The sequence below is a fragment of the Dothidotthia symphoricarpi genome, assembly GCF_010015815.1.
Source record: "Dothidotthia symphoricarpi CBS 119687 unplaced genomic scaffold P153scaffold_22, whole genome shotgun sequence".
NCBI lineage: Eukaryota > Fungi > Ascomycota > Dothideomycetes > Pleosporales > Dothidotthiaceae > Dothidotthia > Dothidotthia symphoricarpi.
Window position 1 is genome coordinate 654,174 of NW_022985029.1, and position 26,582 is coordinate 680,755.

General features: G+C 52.1%; 9 protein-coding genes across 9 annotated transcripts; 5 read left to right on the forward strand and 4 right to left on the reverse strand.

Annotated features, from left to right (window-relative positions):
* Positions 1-2: 2 nt before the first annotated feature.
* On the reverse strand, positions 3-590 carry P153DRAFT_390300 (uncharacterized protein; the record flags this gene model as incomplete). The annotated part of the gene is made up of 1 exon (XM_033670913.1): positions 3-590. The coding sequence occupies one exon, from the start codon at positions 588-590 to the stop codon at positions 3-5; it is 588 nt and encodes a 195-aa protein (XP_033519225.1).
* A 2,411-nt stretch (positions 591-3,001) lies between these two features.
* P153DRAFT_370741 (uncharacterized protein) lies at positions 3,002-5,964 on the reverse strand. The gene is made up of 4 exons (XM_033669107.1): positions 5,790-5,964; positions 4,654-5,741; positions 4,480-4,604; positions 3,002-4,424 (listed from the first exon to the last, which is right to left on the reverse strand). The coding sequence occupies exons 1-4, from the start codon at positions 5,890-5,892 to the stop codon at positions 3,260-3,262; spliced, it is 2,481 nt and encodes an 826-aa protein (XP_033519226.1). The 5' UTR covers positions 5,893-5,964; the 3' UTR covers positions 3,002-3,259.
* Positions 5,965-7,117: 1,153 nt separating this feature from the next.
* On the forward strand, positions 7,118-8,211 carry P153DRAFT_370743 (NAD(P)-binding protein). The gene is made up of 2 exons (XM_033669108.1): positions 7,118-7,684; positions 7,737-8,211. The coding sequence occupies exons 1-2, from the start codon at positions 7,129-7,131 to the stop codon at positions 7,871-7,873; spliced, it is 693 nt and encodes a 230-aa protein (XP_033519227.1). The 5' UTR covers positions 7,118-7,128; the 3' UTR covers positions 7,874-8,211.
* Positions 8,212-9,938: 1,727 nt separating this feature from the next.
* Positions 9,939-11,796, reverse strand: P153DRAFT_350141 (eukaryotic translation initiation factor-like protein subunit eIF2B-gamma; the record flags this gene model as incomplete). Its single annotated transcript, XM_033666274.1, has 3 exons — positions 9,939-10,057; positions 10,134-11,570; positions 11,619-11,796. 3 exons carry the CDS (start codon positions 11,794-11,796, stop codon positions 9,939-9,941), a joined length of 1,734 nt encoding a protein of 577 aa, XP_033519228.1.
* Positions 11,797-12,010: 214 nt separating this feature from the next.
* Positions 12,011-13,332, forward strand: P153DRAFT_350142 (uncharacterized protein; the record flags this gene model as incomplete). Its single annotated transcript, XM_033666275.1, has 2 exons — positions 12,011-12,632; positions 12,694-13,332. The coding sequence occupies exons 1-2, from the start codon at positions 12,024-12,026 to the stop codon at positions 13,330-13,332; spliced, it is 1,248 nt and encodes a 415-aa protein (XP_033519229.1). The 5' UTR covers positions 12,011-12,023.
* A 4,507-nt stretch (positions 13,333-17,839) lies between these two features.
* P153DRAFT_435049 (Tautomerase/MIF) lies at positions 17,840-19,804 on the reverse strand. The gene is made up of 2 exons (XM_033673124.1): positions 19,015-19,804; positions 17,840-18,964 (listed from the first exon to the last, which is right to left on the reverse strand). The coding sequence occupies exons 1-2, from the start codon at positions 19,378-19,380 to the stop codon at positions 18,257-18,259; spliced, it is 1,074 nt and encodes a 357-aa protein (XP_033519230.1). The 5' UTR covers positions 19,381-19,804; the 3' UTR covers positions 17,840-18,256.
* A 541-nt stretch (positions 19,805-20,345) lies between these two features.
* Positions 20,346-21,240, forward strand: P153DRAFT_128879 (uncharacterized protein). The gene has a single exon (XM_033662031.1). The coding sequence runs from the start codon at positions 20,529-20,531 to the stop codon at positions 21,009-21,011; it is 483 nt and encodes a 160-aa protein (XP_033519231.1). The 5' UTR covers positions 20,346-20,528; the 3' UTR covers positions 21,012-21,240.
* Positions 21,241-21,405: 165 nt separating this feature from the next.
* Positions 21,406-22,424, forward strand: P153DRAFT_361004 (uncharacterized protein; the record flags this gene model as incomplete). Its single annotated transcript, XM_033666952.1, has 3 exons — positions 21,406-21,557; positions 21,605-21,663; positions 21,820-22,424. The coding sequence occupies 3 exons, from the start codon at positions 21,406-21,408 to the stop codon at positions 22,422-22,424; spliced, it is 816 nt and encodes a 271-aa protein (XP_033519232.1).
* Positions 22,425-23,598: 1,174 nt separating this feature from the next.
* Positions 23,599-26,268, forward strand: P153DRAFT_361005 (uncharacterized protein; the record flags this gene model as incomplete). The annotated part of the gene is made up of 3 exons (XM_033666953.1): positions 23,599-24,173; positions 24,227-24,453; positions 25,106-26,268. The coding sequence occupies 3 exons, from the start codon at positions 23,599-23,601 to the stop codon at positions 26,266-26,268; spliced, it is 1,965 nt and encodes a 654-aa protein (XP_033519233.1).
* Between the last annotated feature and the right edge of the window lie 314 nt (positions 26,269-26,582).

The following is a 26,582-nucleotide window of genomic DNA, read 5'->3' on the forward strand; positions in this document are numbered from 1 at the left end:
TTTTACTTGTATTCTGATTCTACTGTACTTTGTTTTGTATCGCGATTTTTGCATTGCCGCCAGTTTTCGGCTTCTTTTTCAATTCGGATTTTAGGGCATTGGGGGCGGACCAAGGGGAACATTGGCAACAGAGACTTGACGTTCCAGTTCACGACGAAAAGTTGGGCATCGCACATCCGCAAGAAAATCACGAGAGCTCTGGGATTTGGATCTATGGTTGCTTTTTGCGATCGGAATGTATCATGCTGGGACAGAGGCACCGGCGCAGGCGTCGGTCTATCTCTCCTTGTGGCGTGCGTTAATGAGGTGGAGACGAGATCGATGAATTGTATGTTGAGAGTCACCGGTGTGTCCATGCTGAGGATCGGCTTCCGGTGACTGCAGCGAAAGAGTTGGAATGGTGGATCAAGAGCAAGGGTTTGCACATCAGGATTGGGCGGCAACGGCAACTTTCTTCGCTTGAGCCTAAAACCTAGATGGCCAGCTACCGCTGTTCGATCCACCTTGGCGCGTGAGATAGTTGGGCTAGGTAGTCGGGCAGCAAGTGTACCATAAGTCGGCGTCGTAACATAGAAATTTCCATGCTTCATTGCAATTCATCTAACAATCAATGCAGTTAGTTGGGAACATGAATGTTGTGTTGGCGCATGGTACAATGTGGTTGTGTAATGATATAATTGGATGTTACACCTTCCTCGCCGAGCAGGTGCCAATCGCTACTCCTCGCCTCACCATGTCGCTTCTCTACAACCCCACTCACGTACGCCTCACAAAGCGCCTATGAACATTACCGAACGCCTCAAATGTTAATATCGTGCCATAAACAACTGGAATATCCTTGCCTAGATGAAGGCACCGAATCACAGCATCTTCACAGATGGATTTGGACGTCCTTACTAGGAAGAATCTGCACTGCATCGCGTGGCAACAGGATTGACACGACGTACGCCTTCATGCCAGGATAGGTTTCACTAGCTCTCAATGGACGCCTTGCGGTTCATCCCCTCGTGAGGCCTGATGGCGCGACACCTGCGCGCCTTAAATGCAGTTGACAACCTCAATCAACAAGCGCGGATCCTGTTCAAGGGAGACGACCGCCTCGTCTCCGAGTCTTTGGGAACATACGTACGAGTTCTGCATCAAATCCTAGACGACGGCAGGGGCTGGACCACATTTGACGGCTACAAGCGCTCGTCATCACGTCATGATAAGACGGTTACCAGACAGGATATGTCTCCGGTATGCAACTTGATGTTGGGTTGCTTTCACCGCTTGCACTGGCATGTTTGAAACTCCTACTGACCAAATGTAGACAAGATTGCGCATCTTGCAGACACTATGCACATGCAAAGACACGACTGTCTGTTTCTATTAGAACCTGCAGTTTTCGTGACTCGTGCACGCACGTAGAAGAATTGCTTTTTGCTGCCACAAGGAATACATCCATGCCGACTAGCCCCGGACATAGCCTCACGAACTGCGGGAACACCGCGGTCTGGTCATCCTGTTCTCGTCTGTCAGACCTACGCAAGGGTGGTGGGTCCCTGCACCAGCGAGACCGCTACTGCAACTACCCTTTTCGTTGTTGTATCACTTCGGCGTTGCACGGCACCACGGCCCTGGGTATTTCTCCTGCCACGCAGGAACATATCAGAAGGCAGATTAGCCTGCTCAACCACCTGTCCTCCTGACCAGCTTTTGGGTCACAGACGCACAGGACGTTTGTCGCTTGCGTTCTGTTGATCCCTCCGCATCGGTTCGTCGAGCATGGCTGGTGGCACGTTCACCGCCACTGGCATTGTTCTCGATAGCCGCCGGGTTGCCTTGGGTACCCATTAATCCTGAACACGTAACTATAGCGAGAGACACATTTCGGCGTGGCAGCCACCGATCACGACTACATCGCACTTGGGGCTCCACCCCAGGCGCATCACCTAACTGTTTATGTTGTACACTCCTCGTCCTATCTCACTTGCCAAGCATTCGACGCTCACGCTGTTACGTGTTGAGAATTCCAGAAAACACCATGACAAGTGCATTTCGACCTCATCCCGCCATACAAAAAAAGTAACGGCACGTCCGTGACCTTCTAGGGTCAGCCACGTCTCGGGGACTTGTCTATCCGGGGATTTGCTCTGATCACACTTTTCGACTTGCTTTTTCCACGGCCACGCTTCCGTGCCGTAATACCTACCTTGTCACACGTGGGGGCCCACGGCGTTTGCTCATGTGCGCATGAGCTGCGGGTCGGCCGAACACACGTTTTTGGGGGCAAGGATCATGCATTCGGCCGACGTCGCTTGAATTCAAACGTGGGCTTGATGAGACCCTCAGCATTCGTGGGACCCTGGATTGGTTCTTTCCACATAGTGTTGCTATAATCTGAGCCGGGATGTTCCTGGGCCGTTAGTTTTCTCGTCGACTGTATCGAAAATCTCAAAAGCTTTGGTAAATGTGGGACATTAAGAGAAGAGTACGCCTAACGTCTACAATATGCACGAGGATTTAGACGTGGTAAGTAGTAAAGGTAATATAGCGGCCTGAGGCCTGGGCGTGTGATCCCGCCAGGTCTTGAACACGTACAGTAGTGTCCGGAAGGTGTCCATCTATGCAACCAGAACGCACTTAATGTACAGGCTATCTCCCACTTTGTCTTAAATCGACTGAAATATAAGCTCACGCCACCGAACAGATCTAGCAGGTTCTATCATGTTTCGGATGAGAACCTGAGCAAACATGCGTAAACAATCCCTAGATCAGTAGATTTTGACAAATTGGCCTGGTATTTTGTTGAAGCAATCCAGTACATGTACTTAAGCACTTTAAAAAGACACAATACGGTATCAAACATTACGACGTGTAAGCTCCCAACGATTCATGATCGACCAAGACAGAGAGTGTACGACGAAAGCGTACATTGATCACTTAGACAGAAAAGGCAAGGAGCGAACCGAAAGCCAGAAGTAAGGAACGTTAGGATTTTCATTCCAATCCAGATGAACTAGCACGTAAAGAATCAAGCATCAATCAAGTAAAGCCGCCAACATGCACAAGATCACATACATCAAATATTTGAACACATTAATTTGACAATGCTAAACATCCACGCCTTAAAAACAAAGCTACAGTAAAAGGGTATAATGATGCCCGTAACAACCATCTCCAAAAACCTTGAAGGTAGGCAAACCTGGTACAGAAGATACAGAACGCGCATCGCAGTCGAGACAAACTGGGGTCGAGAAACTCGCTTCGCTGTTCCCTACGAATTCTGCACGTATTCTTGGGCCAGTCGGGCGCGTGACAGGGCCATCTTGTTACGGAACGATTCGAGTTTCTCATTGTCTGGCTTGGGCCGCTCGAACGGTCGTTGCGGAGGCTCGAAGACTGCATCTTGAGATGTCGAGGGGTGAGGTTGGGTTTGTATGTCGAATTGACAGTGGACCCTTTCAATTGACGTGTAAGTCATGTTTTCTGGTGATGGGTTGGTGGGCTCGAATTGCCGCCTGTTAGTTACATCGCTGGTGACGTGGTTTGCGCCATCCTGGATCTGTGACGGATTTTCTGGAGAACGCATTGGGTGTTGAGCTTCACCGAGTGAAATTGGCGTTGGCATCCTTGTCGCTGTCATGGCTTTGTATCTCGCTGACGCTGCTTCGCGGTCAGACACGCCTAATTCTTTCCTTCTTGCAGCAAGCTCGTCTGTGAAGCCTTGTGCCAGACTCGGCGATTCTACCGTAGAAGAGACTAGATTACGTCGCAGTCTCCCCAGCGTTCGGACAAGGATCACGCAGTTTGAGCACATTGGCTTTTCTTCGCTATTCTGCCTCTGTTGCGATGAAGTTGTGGGGGTGTTGCTCATGTACACATGTTCAACGTGGAAGGAGTTTTCGCCGCAGACTGGAGTGGGCTGCCTTACTGGTGGTGGGGGACTTTGTGAGGCAGACGTGTCTTCACGAGATCGTCGCCAATGCTGTATGTTCTCGTCTGTTGTCATCGAGCGCTTGAAGTTCGAGAATAGAGATGGCCCATCGAAAGGCTCGAAATCGACAGAGTTCCGTTGAGCCATCTCTGCTGGTAGTGTTGTTGCTCTCGCGATAGGCCGCATGATTGGATTGGGTGCCTGTCGCGAGATTCCTGGTGCTCGTAGCAGCAGTGGTTCATCTTCGCTGCTTATTCTCCGGAATGAGTGTGTTTGACGTGTCCTGCCAGAGTCCTGACTCCCTCCATTTCGGATGATTTCAAGCATAGCGTCACCCTTAGGTGCTGTGGTCAGATTTCTGTAGCCCTTTGAGGTGATGAGAATGTCATCCTCGATACGGACACCGCCGACAAGCATATAGCGTTGTACGACTTCAGAGTTGATGTATTTTGAGTGAACAGGAGAGGGAAAGTAAAAGTGCTGCAAAGCGTAGAGGGAGAAGTAGCTGTTCTGGTGTGAGTACATGGAGATAAGAACAAGTATGAAAAGTACAAACTCACATTCCCGGCTCGACTGTTACAACCATGCCCTCTTCCAGGTGGCTGCTTTGAGGATCTGTTGGAGCGTGGCATGCCTGTGCATCGTAGACCGGAAGGTGGTAGGCCTCAGGGTATAGAGATGGTGTCTACCAATAGTCAGTTAACATATCAAGTCGCCGCATTCACTTGACTCACCTGCTCAAATACACCTTTGCCCCTTCTCACACTCATCAAATCTGCCTGCCCTACATCATGTACCTCCAGACCCACGTGATGACCTAAGCCATGAGGAAAAAAGGCTTTGCTTGTGCCTGCCTTGTAGATCTCTTCTTTCGTTCCGTTATGCAAGATGCCTAACTGCAACAAACCGTCGATAGCAATATGATGTGCCAGAATGTGCAGGTCCAAATACCTCACACCAGGTGCTAGTCGCTCGATGCAGGATTCTTGCATACGCTGTACAAGTTTATACGTGTTCTCTGCTTCTGAAGACGGCCAGGACGAGGACAGCGGGAATGTACGCGTGATATCGCTGGCATACAGTTCATACTCACAGCCTGCGTCCAAGCACATAAGTTGGCGGTCCCCAAAGTCCTCGTTGTTAGCATCGTAGTGTAGGGTCCCAGCATTTGTACCTGAAGCAGCAATGGGGTCGTAGGCTTGTTCCTTTGCTTGCCGCGAGATGCATACGTCCATAAATAGACCCTCAACTTCCGCTTCGTTCTTGAATTTCAGGATGTTGGAAAGAACCTCTCGGTGCGCTTCAGAGCTGATATCGTTGGCTTTTTGGATTAGCTTGATCTCATGATCGTCTTTGATCATGCGCGCAAGATTCATGGCTGGCTGAAGTGATGTCGAATCGATGACTGCACTTAGTTCAGGGACTTGCGGTATTTGCGCCACATGCAGAACGTATAGATGTTTCTGAGAACTGCTCCGATACTTGGACCAGTCATGGATGAAGTCTTGCAGTTCGTCGACGTAATGCACCTCATCGATGTCGTACTTATCGAGTGCTTCTGCAGGAGTGGAGCCTCGGCCGTACCAGATGACTCGATTCTCATCGATTCGAGGAATGAAAAGCGTGAGAGTGTCATGTTCGATATTGTACATCACATGACAACCCGCTTCGTTGCATCCACTCAAATAGTAAAAGTAGCGTCGCTGTCGGTACGGGGCAGGCATATCGCTGTCCTCGTTGTTCTTTGTCGGCTGGCCGGGGAGGTAGATCAAGCCATTCGCAATACCTAGCTTCTCCTGTACCCTTCGCGCGTGTTGTTTTGCTGGACATTATCAGTTCAAGTTCGCTCCTAAACAACATACTCACTCACCAGGGTACTTTTCAAGTGAACTGTCAGCCTGCAGATGCAGCCGATACTCTTTGTTCTCCCATTGCAACCTCCTGGCCAGATCTATCGCACCAAGCGCTTCCATTTTGGTCCTGTGCCTTTCCGAGAGGGATTCGAGAATTTGTAGATGTAGAGTGACAAGAGAGATGCGACAAAGATGAAGCGTCAACGACCGGTGAAGCCATACGGCCGTGCACGCGACATACGAAGCGAGGGCCAAGCACCGGTCAAGCACCCGCGCGCAGGAGATCGACGCCACCTCGCCCCTAAAACTTATCTTTAGAGAAGCGACGCGAAGGATTTCTAGTTAGAGACTAGATGGCAATGAACTGCCAGACATCGTTCAGGCCTCCCATCCATCTTCCACGTTGTCTCCTTAACCCCGCACTTGCCGTCGTAGGACGCGCAATGATGTTAACAAAGAGAGCATACTATCACACAGCATGAGTGTTTGCACATCTCGGTGTGTCACTAACAGTCCGGGATGAGCAGACGATGACTCGGACTGCGGACACGAAAAAGGGCGACACGGTATGCAGTGGCAGGTGGCTGGCATATTGGGCTGATGCTGTCAACATAGATGTGCTGACCGGTTATGATGTTGGAGGCGGCGCGGGCGGTCAGCAACGCCAGAGTCAGACAAAGTAGTCTAAACATTTATGAGGTGGTTATGCAAAGACGAGTCTTGAATAGTGATCAAGTTGCTATGTTTGCAACATGGGATGGCCTATGTAGTCATCTCTGTTGATCACAGGGCTTTGTGTTAGCATAACACTGTCTAAACAACGTACCGGCGGTGTGGTAGTTACTTCGGTGAGCCCTAGTGAATGTCCGTTACCGCTATTGTGGATCTTGGTGGACATCGACTGCTGTTCTTCTCGCTCCACAATAATTGCCGGCGCATTACTATAACTTCGTTGTCGAGCAAAATCATGTACCAGACAGTTCCATCCTGTGTTCCACGTTTAAGATTGATCAAAGGTTTGCTCCACAAGTTATGTTGACATAGACATTAACGAACGGAAGATCACAGTATTAGTCGTTCATCTTCGCATGTCAGTCGAGGCGCATCAGTTTCCGCTCTATGCGCTGCACAGGGCGATGCAATTCAACGCCCTTAACGCACAAATACATCTTCCAAGCGAGCATGTGTAAGTTGGAAAGACAAGGCCAGGCGAAGACATTGACCCATGTCGGGCGGAGGATTATGGACTAGGCCCAACTCGGCAAAGTTCAAGATTATGCACATCGTACGAACCCAGATCTCGTCTCACACCTCGACTACTATCGAGCCACAATCGATTTCTAAATATCTTCCATCATGACTACAGCAGCAGTGTTCGGATGTACCGGCGCCGTGGGGAGCCACATCCTCGGTGCCCTTCTCGACAGTAGTGCCTTCGCCTCTGTTAAGACAATCTCACGGCGTCTGCCAAAGGATCAGTCGTCCAAGCTTGAGGCTCGCCAGGAAGCCGACACGTCAAAGTGGGGCGGCATGATCTCTGACCTCAGCCCCAAGCCGTCGGCCGTCTTCAACGCTGTAGGCACCACTCGGGCTACAGCCGGCGGGATCCAAAACCAATGGAGCATCGACCACGACCTATGCATTGAGAACGCCAAAGCGGCAAAAGAGGCAGGCGTGAAGACCTATATCTTCATTTCCAGCGCGGGCACAAGGGGTCTGCTGAGCGCGTACGTACCGTACAGCAAGATGAAGATTGGTGTCGAGGATGCTATCAAGGAGTTGGACTTTGAGCAAGCCATTATCCTGAGGCCGGGTATGATTATTGGCGAGAGGGAGAAACCCAAGGCGCCGATGCTGGAGATGCTCATCGGAAATCTGCACAAGATTAGCCCGTGGCTCCAGGACATGATAGGTATACCTCCGCTTGACCGGTAGTCGAGAGATGAAATTGACCGTGAGTTTAGGCCAGGACCAGAAGATCATCGGAAGGGCGGCAGTAGCGGCTGCAAGCCTTGGGGAGGAGGGCAAGGCGCCCTCAAAGTACTGGATCCTCGAGCAGGCTGATATTGTAAAGTTCGGCAGAGACGAGTGGAAGGAGTGACGAGGCTTGTGACTGACTATGGCGCCTTACTACACAGCGCATTCGTAGGATGGGAAGTCTTCTGGCGAGAGTCAAGTGTGCAGGACTATTTAGCACCAAATTGATTTGATCAGCTGGTGTTGGGCTCTCCCTGGAGTAGTTTTATCGCATTTTTGCAAAGAAACACATTCACCCTTTCTCCGCAGCATAGACGTCAACCACAACAGAGACACGAACAACAAGCGCCCACCTCACTCAGTTTGACCGAAAGGCGCTACAGAGATTGCTTGCACAACATGCAAGACGTTCTATGCAGAACAATACATTCTTCGCTTACATCCACGACGGTAAAGCCCCAGACTAGGCCCATAAACTTTTGCGGGAAATCCCAGCAAGAAGCTTCAATATGAGCATGTTTAGCAGAACATACAGCTACTCAGTGCTCGATAGTCATGCACACCGCCTCAAGACGCGGACAACACCTCCCACATAACCCCCTCTACCCCTTACCTCCCACCCCTTACTCTCCCCCATTCCCATCCCCATCCACCCACCAACTCACTCACTCACTCACCACCACCCACCCCCACCCCCCTAAACAAGATCTCCACCCGCCCCACCCCATCCCGCCCCATCAACGGGACTATATCCCGCGGAACCGGCATACTGATATGTAGACCTGCAGACCAAGTTTTCATATCGCGCATCTCTTTGGCGCGGGTCTTGCTTGTGAGGCGTCTGTTTGCGTTGAGCGGCTTGGGGGCGTTCATGGGTGTTGCTTAAACGGCAGATTGGCTGGTTGGTAGGACAAGAGAGGTGTTGTGGATTGTGTGTGGTTGATCAGACGTGGCTAGAAGGGACACGGGGGGTTATATAGAGGACTGCAATGAACTGACATATGTTTGCTGTCTGACACACAGTGACAAACATTTGTTTCACGCGTGGAAGCTAGTAAATGGGCGGGGTAACGAGTAGATATGGCAGTTTGTTTGTTCGATACAATCACTTTGAATCTTCGAATCGGGAGGGAAGCAGGGGCGGGTTGTATATTCTTCCTCGATCTAGGTGACTGGACTATAAACTATTTGGAGGAACTCGACATACTAAGACCCAGCCCCTCCTCCGTTGAACCAATCCACCCACTATTTTCACATATCGCCCTCGCTCCTTGACTCATTAAGCCCAGCATCGTAGCCTATCCAGGCCATTATACGTATACAACACAGCAAGGCCTTATCCCACAAATTCCGCTTAGTACCCAGCACTAAGAACCATGATAACTCGCCGTCCCGTCGCCGTGCAAGCTGATACCGTCAGCGGAATTGAAGCAGACTCGGGTTGAGAAACAGGTGTGTGTCAATTTGCACACGCGGGAGGGATTAGACCTAAGTCTATTTCGTAGAAGATGGCGCCGAGGAGTGAGGGTGAAGTATGCAGCGGTTTATCTACAGGGGATGAGTTCGATTTACTCTCAGGCGGTAGTGTAGTTATGTGGATGGTCTAGGGATTACGCGTTTGGGTTATGGTTGTTGGGGGTTGGGGGTTGCGTAATATGGCGGTTTAGCTGATATATGTGATGGAGCTTTCACGTGGTGAATGGCTACACAGCCATACCGGAGTCCGTGGATTCGTCATATCCACATGCATGGTAGAAACATATTTCAGCATCCATTAATAATCAGGCCTTTGAACTCTCTAACACAGCTCGCCCTTTTTTTTTGCCATCGAGTGCTGTTTTGTTTCCCTTGACAGGGGGGGGGGGACTGGAATGTGCGAGGTGGTTGTCCCCCCCTTTTTTTGGGACCGAGTTGGAGGTGTCAGTATTGGAGTAGAGTTTGTCTGTCTTTTGCTTTGCTTGCGGTGATGGGATTGGACTGGAGGAGCGTTTATGGCATGTGCATAGTTTGTATTTTTAGAAGTTATGTGTATGCGTCAACCGTGTGGATCCTGCAGTACTGTAGGGTTTGTGAATGGACGGGTAAGCTCCTGTCTTGATGTATGGTTCATGGGGTGTGAAGTGAAGTGATGGGTATCATGTATTCCCTCTCCCGACCGATCGATGCTATATCCCAACACACACCACCATCTAAGCCTCCTCTTCTTCCCCCACCTCCTCCCCCTCCAGATCCTCCTCCTCCTCTGCAAACCCACCCTCCTCTGGATCCCCTACCGCAAAACGCATAAACTTCTCGTTCTTCGCCTCCGCTGTCCAAAAGTCAGTATTCACACTCCCCCATAACAAAAAGCGAAAAACAAGAAAAAGAAAAAGGTAAAAACTCACTCCCCCACTCCACAACCTGCCCATGCTGCACCTCACAATCCTTCAGCACCGTCTTATCCCCCTCCCTCCCACTCCCCCCTTCAATCCTACACCTGCGTCCCAGAATACAATCCGTAAGCTGCACATTCATCCCCACCTCCACACCATCCATAAGCAAGCAGCGCATCAACCGCGCGCCCTCGCCGATCTTACAATTCAGCCCAATAACGCTCTCTTTGATGTTAGTCTTCTCCTCGACGGTGACGTTATCGGCCAGCAGGCAGTTTTCGGCCTCGACGCGGCATTTGCGGGGGATGGACTGTTTGTTTACGATTTTCTGAGCGTGGGCGAAGGGCGAGGGGCCGGATTCTTCGAGGGAGGGGAGTTTGGCGAGGCGGAGAGAGATGGTGAGGAGGAGGTGGGCTGTGTCGACGCGGCGGATGAGCGGGGCGGATGGGGTGGAGGGCTGGACGTAGGCGAGGATTGGGGGGACGGTTAGTTTTGCGTTTGCGGCGAGGGATTTCGCGGATTGAGGGATGGTGTTTGAGCGGAGGACTCTCGAGGCGAGGGTTGGTGGTGAGTGTGCTTGGGCGTCGGCGGAGCTGCTGGGTGCGGCGGCGTATGTGGTGCTGAACTTTGACACGTCAATCTCCTCCTCGATGACCTGGGAGCCGGACTCGGATGTGTCGTCATCGCTTTGGAAGATTTCTCGCAGGCCTAGCTTGTCCCCCAGGCCGTCCTGCCAGCCTGCTTTCGCCCACCAGCCCAGCACTTCCTCGCTGATGTTTTCGAACTTCTCGTTCTTCTTGATCATCTCGGCGACCCAGTAGGGGAAGAAGTAGATGTGGGCGTCGCGGTGTGTGGTCAGCATCTTTATGCGGGCGTGTTTCCGGATGAGCGAGTGTCGGATGGGGAGCGTCTTGTGCTCTTCTGTGATGTCCTTGAGTGTGTCGGTGGGGACGGAGTAGACGAGGTTGGAGATGTGCCGCCGTAGGGATTCTGCAGGCGCGGGCACGATTGGTGGTGGCAGGGGTGTGGTGGCAATGAAGTCGGTCTCCTCGCCCTTCTTGCTGCCCTCGCCCTTTGTCTGGTACCACACACCCAGCCCGCCTCTTCTCCCAAGCCTCTCGCCGCCTGCGCCATATGGAATCTTGCCGCCATTCTCCTGCAGGCCACCACTAGCACCCGCAAACCCACCCTGCTCGACCATCCATGCGTCTGCCAGGGCAGTCCCCTCCAGTTCGCACACGAGATCGCACGGCAGGACGATGAAGTCGCCCTTGATGGCGCTCTGGACTTCGGGCAGGCGGAAGAGGTCGCCGGTGCCTGTCTCGTGGGTGAGGTCTTTGGGGGCGAGGATGTCTGGCCGGGGCGCGGGGAGGGAGGTAAGGTAGGGGTTTTGCGACATGGCGGCCTCGATGGCGTCGAGAGACTCTGGGGGCGTGACGACGGTGATGTCTGGGGTGGGTCAGCATTGCGGTCGTGGGTGTCTGGCAGGCACCCTACTCGTGACGCCCATGCGATAGCACCACTCCAGCGGGTACCAGACCATGGGCCTGTTCGCAACGGGCAGCAGCGCCTTGGGCATTTCCTTGGGCGTCGAGGTGAAGGTGCTGAAGGAGGCGCCGGGGCCGCAGAGGATCAGCGCCTGGAAGCCCGGCGAGGGCAGCGTGGCGTGCGGCATGGTGTGTATGGGTGAGTGTGCAATTGCTGCGTTCCTTACAAAAGTTCACGGCCAGCTGTGGGGTGAAGAGTCACCCCGCCAGCGTCCGGCGCCCTGACTCGCGGGCGCGTCCTCGGCAGGCAGGCGCAGGCACAGGCGCGGCAGGACATGCAGCGCTCCCAGCCACATCCAAGGCGTCGCATGCCGCACCACAACAACACAACCATGCAGTGAGCCGGCACGCGACCATGTCTTTCAACTACGACCGCTACCGCCAGGACCGCCGCCAGTCGCGCCCCTCGGGCTCGCTGACCTACTGGGTGCCGCTCGTGCTGAGCCTCACCGTCGCCAGCGCCGGGCTCGCCGCCTGGGTGTGGAGCGAGCGCCGCGACGACGAAGACGAGTCCGAGGACGACGCCGACCTGAGCTATGGCGAGGAGATGGGCCGCAAGGACCGCGACGGCCTGCTGCGCCCCGACGACAGCAACATCGTGTCGCGCGTGCAGGGCGCCATCCGCCGCACCCCGAGCCCGCAGCAGCTGTTCGACACGGTGAGCAAGAAGACGGCGGCTGGCTGGGCCGCCGCCGGCGCCGCCCTCACCTCGATCCGCGAGGAGGACCGCGACGACTTTGGCGACCACAACCGCTGGTCCGAGGAGGCGGCCATGCGCCGCAACGTCGAGGCCCAGTCGGAGCAGAGCAGGGCCGCCGTCGACACGCAGACCAAGTCGTTCGCCGCCTCGCTCAAGAACGGGCCCGCCTACACGGGCAAGCGCAAGACGGTCGTGCTGGTCGTCTCGGCCGAGTCGATGATGGACCTGCACGACGACGACGCCCCCTACCGCTCAGAGAACGCCGTGAGTCCCCCTATCACTCCACCCTCACATCTCTCCATACTATATACTAACACCCCCCCAGACCATCCTCTCCCACCTCCCCGACACCGACTTCGTCAAAACCAACCTCTTCGTCCTCATCTACTCGCCCTCGCTGCGCTCCCGCCCCCAGTCGCGCACCGGCACCTCCTCCCTCGGCGGCTCCTACTCGGCCATCTCCGCGCCCCACACCCCCGGCGACGAACTCTCCTCCTTCTCCCACCCAGACGAACACACCGTCTACACCCCCTCGCTCAGCGCCCGCAGCTCCGAAAACCTGCTCTGGAACACGCTGCACGCGCGCGCCCTGCGCCTCGTCGAGAACCCAGCCATGGTCCTGCCCTTCAGCACCCCCACCGGCTTCGTCCACATGCTCAGACACATCAGCCCGGATCTCGTCTACATCGTCGACGCACTGAGCGGCGCGAATGGCGCTAATATCGAGGACTTGAAGCGCTGGGTTGGCCAGACTATTGTCGTTGTGGGTGGCGATGGCACTGGCTTGGGCGGCTTGGTCGATACGGATGATGAGGGTCCGGTGGGTAAGGGCAAGGCGAGCGAACATGCGCTGGATCGCTGGTGGGAGACTTCTCACATGATTGGTCTGGGTAAGGGTGTTGAGATTGTTGATGCGTCGCGGTTGGAGGACGATTATGAGAGGAGGGTTGGCGGCCGCGAGTAGTCTTCTGTTTTTTCGCTGTTTGTCTTGCACTTTATAACCCGTACTTTTAGGTAGCGTTGGCATGGGGGTTGGGGTGGGTGGATGGGATGGGTCACGAGGCATGAATTTATCTGTATATGGACTGGTATGGAATGGGGGAGGGTAGGGTAGGGTAGGGTAGGGTAGGGTAGGGTAGGGTAGGGTAGGGTAGGGAGGGAATGGATGGAAGGAAGGAAGGAAGGAAGGAAAGGCAAAAAGTGGGCGCTGGGTTGTATGCGTGTATGGTTCACGGCAACGAGAAATCATCCCGCATGTCATTGTTAGTAGTCTCGATGTGGTGGAAGTATCTGTTTTTTATATACCATGGCTTTCGATGTTTATATGCTTGGTGTGCTTGCAATCCTTGCCTCCTTGTCTTTTTTTCCCTCTAGATTTCTGCTTCTACTTCTCCTTATACTCCCCTCCTAGTCTGATATAGTGCAGACATACACGCACCGAAGAAACAGGATACTCTCTCCACATGCATACACCCACGCATCCACAAAGCCCCCCCGAACCCTCCACCGCAATCCCGCACTTCACATCTTACCTCTCACCATCCGTATTCCCTATACCAAACGCACGACAACTACACAACCACCGTCTCATCTCATCCCTTCTCCCCCTCCCTCCACACCACAACCCCTACCCACAACACTCCACCCATCCACCCCCCAAGACCTTCCAGATAACCTCAGCTACGAATGGAGCGTGCAAGTCCTACTCCATCTCTACATTTCTGCTTGAGCCTTTGGGGCAAGAGGTGGAGGTAACGCTAAAGTGCACGACGAAGGAGGAGTGTGCTGCGTGTCGCGGAGAGAGAGAGGGTGGGATGTTTAGGGGTTTGAATTTGGGGAGAGGGGGGAGATGGTCGGATAGGTGGGTTATGCATTTTTGGGTTAAAGGGGTGGGTGAGTGAATAGTGAGGATGTGAGTGTAGGCTTATGTTTGGTCGGATAGTACGGGTTGGTTTTATGGAGAAGATTGAGGTACGGTGTTTTGTGGTGGAGATGGGGTGGGATGGTCGAGAAGAACTATGCGAATCTATGTACGTATGCGACGAGTGCTGTCTGATCCTACTGAGACGGGATGTTCATGTACAGTCATAGAGGCGGGCTGTCGTGTCGTTTGTTAACTGTATACGAGCTTGGGGAATGGGGGGATGTCGTACTGTATCATACTGTGTGTCCGGAATATATCTCGACTCAGAATAGCGACAGGTGGGTAGGCATGAGACTATGTAAATACACAACGTTGCGTGTATTCCCCATGAGGAGTAACTTCATTCGGCAGAGGATGACTGATGGGTTGGTTCACCTACGCTCTCAAAGTCGGTTATAACAGCTGCGATATATCTCAGAGGTTGTACTGTATGCACTTTTTAGCAAAACCAAGAACATCCAAGTGACGATACCACAACACTTCAACAGATAGGTGTTCCCCGTACGCAACACTACAGCAACAGCATCCATGAGTTCAACCAACTCCAACCTCAGCTCACCATTGAAAGTAGCGCGCCATCTCTGTAGACAGCTACACTACCCATAAGATTCACGACAACATACCACATCGCCCAGATCACTCTTTCTTTCGATCCACACTGTTTAGAACAAACATAGCAGAGACCCAGCCTATCGCAATCCCCGGTTCACGATGTGGTATACTATACTATACCCAACCTTCCCATCGGGAGTACGACACGACCCAAGACCACGGCGCCGGGATGATGTAGACTTTACTTGCATGACTGACCCGCAGTGGGAGTGTGGGTTTAAAATCTTTAGGGACAAAGGTGTATTGATATATTCATCGACGCTTCGTATAACGCTAGCATTATGTCGAGGACGGGCTTCGCGGAGGCGTCTGATCACGCGTGCATTCAACACGGCTACGGGCCATCTCAGCCAAGGAGGCGACTACGTGATGTCGGGGAGATAGGGTAGTGTAGTGCTGAGTGCAATAACGACGCCGGGTGTGATTGATGGTGCGAATGTGGCATACGAACTACTTGTACTTGGACGTAGACATCTACTCCACGGGCTGGGTCTCGTGCCTGGTGCTGGAGGGTTGTCGTTGTTGTACGCGGGTGGTGATGATGCTTTCGTGGTAGGGGTGGAGTATGCTACTAGAGTTGAGTATGGTGCTGGTTAGATTGTTCAGTGTGTAGTTGTGTCTGGTGCTGGATATGTTGCTGTTTTGGATACTTCTATTGAGGACGCTGCTGGTCTGTTTTGTCTTGCTGAATCTCTTGTTGTGTTAGATGGTACTGGGGGAGATGTTGAAGAGACGACCATGAATTTGCTGCAAGGAGAGAGTCCTCGACATGACAGCCTGAACTGAGGTTATGCCCTGGGATATTTGGAGAATTCGCGAAGATGCAGCGCTGCCACTCCAGGCTACAGAAAGTGGCAACATTGCAATCGAGCGAGTTCCCAGGGTATAATTGACTTGAATCCAGAAGCCAGCACAGAGCCCGATTCCTCAATATCAGAATCAAAATTACTGCCAGGGCTAAAGATATCAACAAAAACCACAAAAAACAACACCCAGACTAAACCCCTTGCCCACACGGCATCTTCACAACCGCAACTATCGAACAGGATCTCCTACCCTGTCTGCTACCAGGTACGCTCTGAGCTAATCACTGAAGAAGTGTTCAGACAGGCACAGGCGAGGGCGGCTGCGTAGGATCGCAGGCTGCGCGGATCTCTCCATCTGGCAACAACGTGTTTTCATACGAAGTAATTGGTCGTGCGAAAGTTGTCGGAGAATTGGGGTCAGGCGGATCTTGGTTCAGCTCTTGCAGATCGATACATGGGGGTAGATAAGGATCAGGGGTCGAGGATGCAATGTGGTGATACACGATAAGTGGCTTTGAATATCTACCAGGTTGTGCTTATGCTCATGAGGTGTGTTGAGATGTCGACAAGTCAACTCGTAGCTGAGTGAGGGACATTGCAAACAAGACTCAGACGAGGAACTAGAGAAATTGCAAGGCCAACATCGACCGCACTTCAACAAGCAAGAGAACAAGTGTGACATGCAGCCCGTCTGGAGACCGAAGATCGGGATGAGGCTCTTCCCGTCCAAACGCCCATCTCTTTCCTAGAATATCTTCACTAGGTACTCCAAGCCAGCGCATACGTATCTTCCCCAGCAAACCTTACGCCGCGAAAATTCGATAAAAGCGAATTATGCAGGTGAACAGCACACACACACAGAGAAGACACCTCTGATTCACGCGTGTACGCACGCTGTGCAGAACGATATCTCAACGAGAGATAAGGGCACATAAAACGATAGACAAGGCCTGTGGAGAGTGGTTGACGTGAAGAAAAGGTATCCACTTACATGGGTCTACCCGAGCAACCCCTGTCCGCCCACGCTGCATCATTTTTCTTGCAACAATGAAAAAAGAAAAGTTGCAACAGGCTTGTTTCCCAGGCTCCCGGAATGTTGTCGTCGTGGTGTCAATGTTGGGCTTCCGAACCAGAAACTTGGCCCTGTCCCCCCTGTCCGAACCGCACCCCCCACACACCGACTCGCGCGGCTCCCTGCCGCCTCGGCACATGGCCGCTCCGTGCCTTGTCTCTAAAAATGGAGTCAAAAGCAACCGCTTCTCTGATGAGGCTCAACAATTCTCTGGGACAAAGGAAGGCGCATCACGAACAAAGGAAAATATAGGTACCATTCATAAGCTCATGTTGACGGGGCACCGTGCTGATTCAGTCCCCACATGGCGCTAGACCCTAGACGACGTTAGCACTGCCGCCGATCATATGGACCCCTGTGAATCGTTCCGCGTCAAAATGCCGAGATGATCGGATTTTCTTATTGGGGCGATGAGATAGATGATGCGCAGATCTACGTTGATGGAAATTAGCGAGGATCACCCACTTGGGACGTCATGACGGGGCGGTGCGACAACCTGGGGAAAGCGCGCCACAATTTCCAAGGAAGTGAATATGTTTTTGGAACATCTGCAAGACTGACCTAGAGCGACGGCTTTCGTTTGGTATGTTCTGGACTGCTGTTGCCATGCTCGACTTGTAGTCATCGTCTAGACGCTCTCTTCGAAGCCCCTGATTAACAAGCAAAGTCATGTCCTCGTGAGCTCGGCCTGAGCTACTAAGCCACTGGGCTAGGTAGTCGTGGCGTCCTGAATGAAGTTCTAATCCAGCCCTAGAGAGGTCCACTTCAGCTACCGTTTGTTAGCTTACCGTGTCACTAGTTAAGTGGAACTCAAAGCACACCGTTGTCTGCCAGCACTTTGCTTCGTGCGATCAGTGCGGCTTCAAATATGACAGAATTGCGATGGATGTCGTGCTAAACTGGGCGGCGCGCACGTCCTGGCTAAAGTCATTCATTCTTGGTTTTGGTACCTGAAGAACAAAGGCAGTGACGTGAGGATCATCGTGGCCTTGACGCAGCTGACGAACGTGGTCGAGGCCATGTGTCATGCAAATGTTCGACTAGTTGAGAAATTATGATGGAATTGTATTATTGACTATTCCCATTGTGAGATTCATCCCTATCTAATCAAACAGCGTGTGGAAATGAAAATACAGTAGGGTATCGCAATAACTCAAGGAAACCCGTGTAGTGAAGCCTTTCCGCCGTGGCATGCATGAACCCGATCCCAGAACGCCAGTAATGCCGATGTTTCACTCTGCGACTCCGAATATGCCATTAATAAACCCCCACAGTGCCCATATGCACTCCCAGACAAATGCGGTAAGGAAATAGCCGAGATGGTCTGCGGGACGGTGACACGTTTTCCACATCATACGGCCGAGGTCAGTGGTGACGTGCAAGGCTATGGCGCAGTGCTGATTTGAGAGGTATCTTTTATGTAATTGAACGGCCTACTTGGCCCGTCAGAATCCAGATGTGTGCTCTGCGTTGCTCAACGACGGAAGATATTCAGTAGACTCTTGCGCTTCATTCGAGATGATTCGATCTTGCTTGCAGGAGTTGGCGTTGGGACTGGATGATTGCTGGGTTTGGACAGAACCGGTGCAGACTTCTGCTGGTTTATCTTGCTGTCGACTGCGTGCAAATTGGCAGTCTCAACATCGCTCTTCTCGTTTATGGATACTGCGGAATCGTGTTCCCCAAGGCGAGGAAGCGGAGAGGTGGTAACTGGTCTTCCTATGGTACTAGATCGGAAGCTCAGTTTGGAAGAGAGCATATTGCTACTCTTTGCTTTGGTGACGCCGGGTTTTCGCGAGTTCTTCGTCAAAGCACGCTTTACACCGCCGTTCTCCTCTGCATGCTGAAGCTCCAGGCGCTCGATCTCGCCAAGAATGGTTATTCCGTTCGTAGCCAGATTCTCCTCCTGAATCGGGGCAAATTTGAGAATGCCCCGGTCGGCTGGCACACCGATCGACTCGCACATGAAGTTCTGTATCAGGGCAGCATTGCGCTTGTTGGTCGTAGGTTGCAGCTGCACAGGCAAGGCATTGATAGTGAGTATGTAAGTTGGCTCGAAGGAGCCACCAAGCAGCAGACAGGCCGAGTGGTTGACAGTTATCATGATGGACGCCTCTGGCCTCTGATACCGTGTTGATAGGTGATGTGAGAGATCGGTGACGAGAGTGTATTCGTCTTTAATCTGCAACTCGGTTAGACCCTCATAAATTGCATACGAGATGAGTGACATACGATGACATTTGTCTTCAGGCTGACAACAATGGGTGCATCTTTGATCACGCGGTCGCGAGCGGAAGATGCTGTCCCATCCTTGTAAGCGAACTGGCCCTCGTAGTATTGCGCCCGGCGCGAAGCAGTAGTACCCCGAGTTCCTGGCCGTTCCTGCGAAAGTGCAGTGATCTGCTCGATGCCTTGAACGGAGCGGGGCGAGGATGCAAAAGAAAATTGCGAGGCCGACGGTGAGGTTGGTTCGGCACTTGCATCGACTATGGCGACACCCGCCTGCTTAGGAAAAGCATGTGTGGAACATGTCGAGGTGGACGACGGGACTGACATCCTCGTTTGTGTCGAAGTGGAGTCGTTGGTAGAGTGGGGCATGGAGAGGAGTGGTAGCGCTGAGGATATATGAAAACAAGCAGTGGTTTGTCTGGCTTAAGAGGGGAGCCGTGAATGTTTGAGATGAATCTTGGACGGGATCCGCGCCTACTAGATATGGATACCGATGTATGCGTAACTTGCAGGGGTCGGGACTTGCAATAGACTTGCTGTTTGAGGGCGATGCGGCTTATCTAGACCTATGCGTGAAAGGCGGCTATCTCAGCATCAAGACACAGGTGGCGGCTGATCGTCTGGCGCAGCTTCTTGACGGGCAATGATGATTGGGAAACAGAAGCGGGCGGGCAGGCTGCTGCTTAAAGACGATTGCTAGCAGAACAAACCCCGCAGGATGTGCACAGTGTACCACCAGCTGAGCGGGATGTACTTGCCATAGCGCGACCACTTTTTGATATCTCCAAAGCAAGGCGGCTGACCGCATTCGGCGGACCTGACCAGGGTTTCGTTTTCGAGACATACAGCCGATACCTGATCTTGGGCAGTGCGCGTAGTTGGCGTTTGGTGGCTTGCCAGCCAAGCTTTGTGGATGCGCTGACATCGGCCACTCCACCCGTGCAGGGAGGGTCGTGGTAGGCCGTTGTTTGTTTAGTTGCTTCTCAGCTTCAGCTTCTCAGCTCCTCAACATCACCTGGCAGAAGATTTTGCAGCGTCTGTCATAATTCTTGAGAAAAGGCGCCCCCACCTGCAACGTCAACAGCGGTGGCGTTGCTGTTCTACGGTAATCTGTAAACATCACGATTCTAAACAACAACTCTGTATGTAGCAGGCGTCCCTTGTTCCAGCGACACCGGACGCATTGCGCGGCTGCTACCCGTTACAAGTCTGGAGTCACGCAACACACCGCTCGATGGGGCATCTTCAGGGCCAGGCTAAGTCCGTTGTCGTCTACTCCCTGTCTCGCATTGCCAGGGCTGGACTCGAGCCGCAACTGCTGGTCTAGAATCACTGGTCACGACTTTGCCCGAAACGTGTCCATTGTTCTTTCTTCTTTGTGTTTTTTGCTCTCTAAGAACGAATTGGCTTGCGTTCAAATAGGAAAAGTCATTCAACCCAGAGTCGCCCGACTCACACAGCATGACCGCGGTGCGTCCTTGCGATGGCCTTTTTCAAATTTCGCAGTGTTGCAGGGGATGAGCCGATCACACACAACAAAAGCCAACGCCGAGCATCCTGGCGGCCTGTGTGCCTCATCTGGAAGAGCGCCTGCCGTCTCCTTCGAGCGAAGACGTGTTTCCATTTGCAGCACCATCGAATGTATTTTCGACCAATGCAACTCCCATGTGGGGAGTCATGTCCGTCTAGAAGCTCCGCAAGTAGGAACCAATACCATTCCAGCGAATCGCGACGGCACAGCAGCTGGCAAAAAGATGTACACGTTGCGGCGAGTTTCGATACATATTGCGGCAAGTGGCCGTACATCCTACGGCGCGTCTGGCGTCTTGGATACCTACCGTGTGTTCAAGATCAACACGCTAACAACTAGTCGCCTTTGGCTGCGCGTACAACATCCAGACCGAAATCGTCCCATCCTGCTAGAGACATGCTCAGCATTGTTTGTCTTCAGTACAGGCCCTCCGCTAATTGATTTCAGACACCAAGCCAACCGGTACTAAGCTACAGGAAACATCCAGGCGTTCATCGATCCATCTTGTCGTCTCACCACTGCAGCACGTCCAACAAAATACGGATCTGCTGCTGTGTAACGAAGTACCCAACTGTTCCTGCAGGACACCGCATATTCTCATGCAAGATGGTTGGGTCCCCGTTCTGGGAATACGGCTCGCGTAACTTATTGAAACTGCCTGTCTGCGCCACTGGTTCCTCCAGGATATGTGCAACTCCCGGTCAACTGCCACAAGCAAAATTGAGGGTGTTACGCTGTTATAGCCAGAGATCTTGTGATCATGAGCTGCAGGACATGGGAACACGACTTAGAGCGTCACCATCTACAATCGATACGGCTTCGGATAAAAGTTGAAAGACTTCCCGTTCTTGCTGAACCTATCAATGGCTGCCTACGTTGAGGAATGTTCCTGGCTCTGTGTGTCTTTAGGGGAGATGGATCATTCGTTATGCTTTTGGTATTGCGCTGCCGTAATGTGGACCTATATGGCACGTCTCGGTAATTGGCAATGCCTTCAAGAGCATGACACGGGACAGTAGGTAGAGCGCCTGACTGTCGGCGATGCTATCTTTGTCCACACAGTGGATTCCGCGGGACAAACCCATCACCAACAGCGACACGGGTCGGCTCTCTAATCCAACGTGTGTTGTAATGCACACTGTCTTAATTCAGCTTTCCTATGCGTGTTGGTCTACTCATTTGAATTGTGGTACTCGTATGTCGCAATTCAAGCGGTCTTCATACAATGACGTGACATGGCCCATGTGACAACGCGCAACGCGACTCAACGATCCTAGATCAACTGCCAATCCACCTCACCACTCCACCATCCAAGTCACTCCCAGTTATAATGCCGCCAAAGAACTCTTCTACGAATACTGCCCAACGGAAGGGCCCTCAGTTCAAACCTCCGCGACCGACAAAGGCGCCAACGAAGCCCGCAGCTGCTAAACGCGCTCCAGTACCAGCGTCGCGTTCCACCGGCGTCGCGAAGAAGCCAGCTGCTACTACAGCCAAGCCAGGCTTTCAATCAGCAACGACAATCATCTCATCAGACGACGAACAAGAAGACGAGCTAGATGCAGACAGCGATGACCTGATGGATGTCGACGCGCCTCCGCGCGAAGCAAGACGGCCAGCTATCGAGGCAATCACCGCACATCCAATCCCCGCACCACTTCTCGCACGATTACTCCACGAAAACTTCGAGGACTCCAACACACAGATACAAAAAGGCGCGATGAACTTGGTTGGGAAGTACATGGAGATCTTTGTCCGAGAGGCGCTTGCGAGAGCGAAGCACGAGCGGGAAAACTCTGCAAAAGAAGGAGGCGTATATGATGGTTTCTGTCAGGTTGAGGATTTGGAGAAGCTTGCGCCGCAGCTGGTTCTGGACTTTTGAGCGGCGAGCTGGTACATGATGAGACATCGGGTGCGTATGATCTGGATGGCAGCATACGTGGTTGGAAAACTGATTGAGAGGGTGCATCGAGTACTGTGGGGTGCACGACAGCAAACACATTACCTGAATTGCGATCGACAACGCCTAGGTTCTTTGGGAGGGCCTCGCAAACGTCGGGTATGGCTTGAGTCGTTTGTCATGTGGCAGCGATTCCTGGGTATCATATCTTTGCCTGCGACTATGAAATGGGGCGATGCCGAACGCGGAGATTTGGTTATGAAGACGACGCGTATACACATTGCTGCGAGGTAAGCGAGCTGCCAGGGCGAAGCGTATGACTGGGAGGCCCTCAAGTGGAAAGCATGGTTAGGGAGTCCAGATTGACAAATCTGACAGCGCTGTGAAGAGTATTTGGCTATTTGACAGGTTCGAAACAAACTTAAGATGATGCGTGGTCTGGGAAAGCAAATCGAACAATTTGGCCTGCACCATAATCATAGCCACCCCTCAGGATATTCTTAGCTTCACGAGTAAGGCCCCCAGTCGTGGTTGTCAAACTTTAGACTGGGGGCGGCAACCTGACGTGTGCTCAAACGCAGACGGAACAAGCGGTGCTTCGTATCTTTACAACACCACGACCCTGCTCAGCCACAACACCAAAACACCACACTTTTCAACGTAATCGCAGATGCCCAAGTATTTGCCGACCTTCTGCTCTTTTCGCCTTCTGCACTAGATGGAATTCAGAGATCGTTTACTTGGAATAGTATACAACAGCTGCAAATCAACACATGCGATATACACTCAAGCCTCGACTTTTGCCGTGCCACAACTGGCGAGGAGGCTGAAGCACGAACAGCTTCGTACACGTCGCAGACAACCCCTCACCGATGTCAGCATGTTCTAGCCGCCACAAATATAAGCAGGTGAAGTAAGCTCAGCCGGCTGTGTACTGTGTTTTCAGAGCATCTATAATACAATCACCCTCAGGCTCACATCTTGCCTCCTATATCTTACTCCATCTTTTTCCGCTTTCCTTCTGTTCGTACGCCTTTGCACTACAATCCATAGTCGATCTAGTCTACAGAGCGCCAGCCGCCCTTGTATCTTTTGGAAAGAATTCGTGTTGTGGTAATTTTTCGAGCCTTCATTCATCAATCACATACCCACAACCATGTTTTTCCCAAGAGTATTTCTCCTGTCTGCCGTTCTTGGCTTCGCGGTAGCACAATCGTCGTCGACAATATCAACACCGTCGGCCTCCGAATTGCTCGCTTCCTCAACAGCCTCGGGATCCTCGACTTCCTCGTCTACAACAGCATCAGCATCGGGGGCTTCACAATCAGGCCAGGTCGCTACGCATGTCGTCGAAGTCGGCGGTGTAAACGGCTCCCTCATCTTCTCGCCGAGCAACGTCAAAGCGCAAGCAGGAGACCTTGTGCAATTCCAATTCTACGCAAGGGTACAGCATCACCATATCCCACACTCTTACCCTCTCGCTAATGATGATGAAATACAGAACCACTCTGTTGTCCAATCTACCTTCGATCAGCCGTGCATTCCTATGGAAAACAGCGTTCCCACTAAGAAAGACGCCTTCTACTCCGGCTTCATGCCCACCAACGTCACTGTCGGTGCGACATCCAACATCCTCACATACACGATCCGCGTGCAGGACGAAAAGCCAGTGTGGTTCTACTGCTCGCAGGGGAAGCATTGTCAGGAGGGCATGGTCGGTGCTATCAACGCGTATGTCTCCTTTCTCCCCGCAAACTGAATCTGGTGTGCTAACAAGATGGCAGACCTACAAGTGGAAACAAGACTGTAGAGGCTTTCGCAGCACTTGCTGCCAATGCGGTGAAGAACATCAGTCCAGGCCAGGGATCTGGAAGTGGAAACGAGACACAAACAGGGACAGGATCGTCTTCGACGTCTGCTGGTTCTGGCACGGCTGCCGAGACGAGTGGTAGTGCTGCAGCGACCTCCACGGGAGTTGAAATACCGCAAAGTAATGATGCATCTGGACTTGGTATGCAGTCAGTCTTTAGTTTGGGTGCGGCTGCGGTTGCTGCTTGGTTTGCGTTGTAGAGGATGGGCGGGAGTATGTATTTGTGCTGTACGGGTTGCCGCTGGACGGGAAGAGTACTTGTTATGATACCAGATTGACCTTATTATGTTACGCGGCTTGGAGGGCGCTTCTTGTATTGAGACTCTCTTGAAGATAGTACTCTCTTTGAGTTGTAGATGCCCTCGAAGTTTAATTCACTTGTTCATGCAGTCCAGACTTTGAGGTCCTTTTTGTTCAAACAGACCATAATATGTCAAAAGCTGTAGGTCTTACACTACGATTAAGATCAACTATTAAGCTTTGGAAAGAGTATACGTTCATCGACAATACAAGTTTCGAGGGATTATTCACAAACAGAGATTAGCGTGCGCGCTGTGCACCCACACTCCAGACACTCATCCTGTACCACTCTCCCCTCTTCACCACGTGCAACTTTGTAGCGAACCACGATGAATCACACGACATAATCTTTAGTTCCTCCACCGTGATGTCTTGTGAGCGCAGCCTGTCACAGGCGATGCGAGACGGGATGATTTGCGGCCTGGTTGTCGTTCGACATGGGAAGACTCCACACCTGTCTTCTGTCTCCGCTTTCTACGCTACCTTGTGCTAGAGTCAAAGATGTTGGCGACTTCACGATCAAGTTTCTGGGAGCGTATGGGTTTGGAAGAGAAGGACATGGACGTATGTATGAGAGTTGTACGGGAGAAGTATGGGAAGCGAAGAGTGGAGGAGTTTACGGAGCAGGGGTATTGCAGCGTTACATTGGTGGTTTATCCTCAAGACGAAGCATCCGATGGGAACGATTTGAGACATGATGTGTCTGCTGCACATGGAAAAGATGGCTGTCGCATTGTCCAGTTTCGATCTGGACAGCAAGCTCTCGATCCCAGCATCACACAGGCTGCGAGATTGACGTACCCAACGTTCGCGCCGGACATTCGGATGTTAAATCTCCCACTTCCTGGACAGCTGCGTATCTACGAGATGGATTTGCTTTACGGAACACCACTGTCTCATCTTCAGTCTTCTGAGTGGACACTCGCAATCACAACATACGCGAAACAAGAAAGACTTGTCACAAGTTTTGCCGATATGATTGCACAAGGCTGGCAAGCCACAAAGAAGCCCGTCTCTTATTTCAGACAAACGCGAGCAGATTCACCCATGGATGAGGAGATCGATGTACTGTCACAATGTACGGGCAAAGTAGGAGCAAGTATTGTCCCCAGGCTTGAGGGGCTTTCTGAGGAACTACCTGACGCGTGGCTGAGACAGAGAGCAAAAAGCGTCTTAGAACACGTTCGAAACATGTCAAACTATCCTGTTGTTCTTAACCATGGCGATCTCATACCGTCTAATATTCTCGTCGACGAACAAACATGGAGAATTTCAGGTCTCTGTGATTGGGCGGAAGCAGAGTACTTACCATTCGGAACTTGTTTGTATGGACTTGAGCATTTGCTGGGACATCTCTCACCAACTTGCCCGTCGTCGACTCGACCTCCCAATGACTCTTCGGAGATAGTCAATGCAACTACCACGTTTGTATACCTTGACAACGCTCCCCGGCTCCGAACCATATTCTGGACACAATTGCTGGGACTGATCGAAGGGCTCGTAGACAGACAAGACGAGGTGATGGTTGTTAGGGATATGGGTGTGTTACTGTGGTATGGCTACGCTTGGGACGATGGAGCGATCAATCGGGTGGTCAACGAGGTTGATGACAAAAAAGAGATAGCATGCTTGCGTACGTTCTTGAGGGAAGCATGAGAGAGAAAGAGATAGTGCATGATTCGAAGTACAGGGTATGGGCATCTATACTTGGTTACTTATCTCCTCCGTCACACGTTCATACAACTAAGTGTGGGCCATCAAAGTATTGGGGGTTTGTTTACTACTACACATCTGCTCCTTCCTGTTCAACTATGTGTCCGCCAGCGCCTTCCAACCATAATCGCACCTTCCCGACACATTGAGGCAGCATTCGGTTTCTACTTTCGAGTCATCACTTTTTCACACGATCTGTCTTCACTCCGCTTCACTTCCCCCCACCTTATTTCACTTCACCGCGCCAGGGACAGCAA

Coding starts and splice junctions, on each gene's coding strand:
- P153DRAFT_370741 (XM_033669107.1), bottom strand. CDS start 5,892: ATGGAAGCGCTTGGTGCGATAGATCTGGCCAGGAGGTTGCAATGGGAG. Junction 5,742..5,789: donor TTCACTTGAAAAGTACCCTG/GTGAGTGAGTAT, acceptor GATAATGTCCAG/CAAAACAACACGCGCGAAGG. Junction 4,425..4,479: donor GTAACAGTCGAGCCGGGAAT/GTGAGTTTGTAC, acceptor ACACCAGAACAG/CTACTTCTCCCTCTACGCTT.
- P153DRAFT_370743 (XM_033669108.1), top strand. CDS start 7,129: ATGACTACAGCAGCAGTGTTCGGATGTACCGGCGCCGTGGGGAGCCAC. Junction 7,685..7,736: donor GTGGCTCCAGGACATGATAG/GTATACCTCCGC, acceptor CCGTGAGTTTAG/GCCAGGACCAGAAGATCATC.
- P153DRAFT_435049 (XM_033673124.1), bottom strand. CDS start 19,380: ATGCCCCACTCTACCAACGACTCCACTTCGACACAAACGAGGATGTCA. Junction 18,965..19,014: donor GCCTGAAGACAAATGTCATC/GTATGTCACTCA, acceptor ACCGAGTTGCAG/ATTAAAGACGAATACACTCT.
- P153DRAFT_128879 (XM_033662031.1), top strand. CDS start 20,529: ATGAGCCGATCACACACAACAAAAGCCAACGCCGAGCATCCTGGCGGC.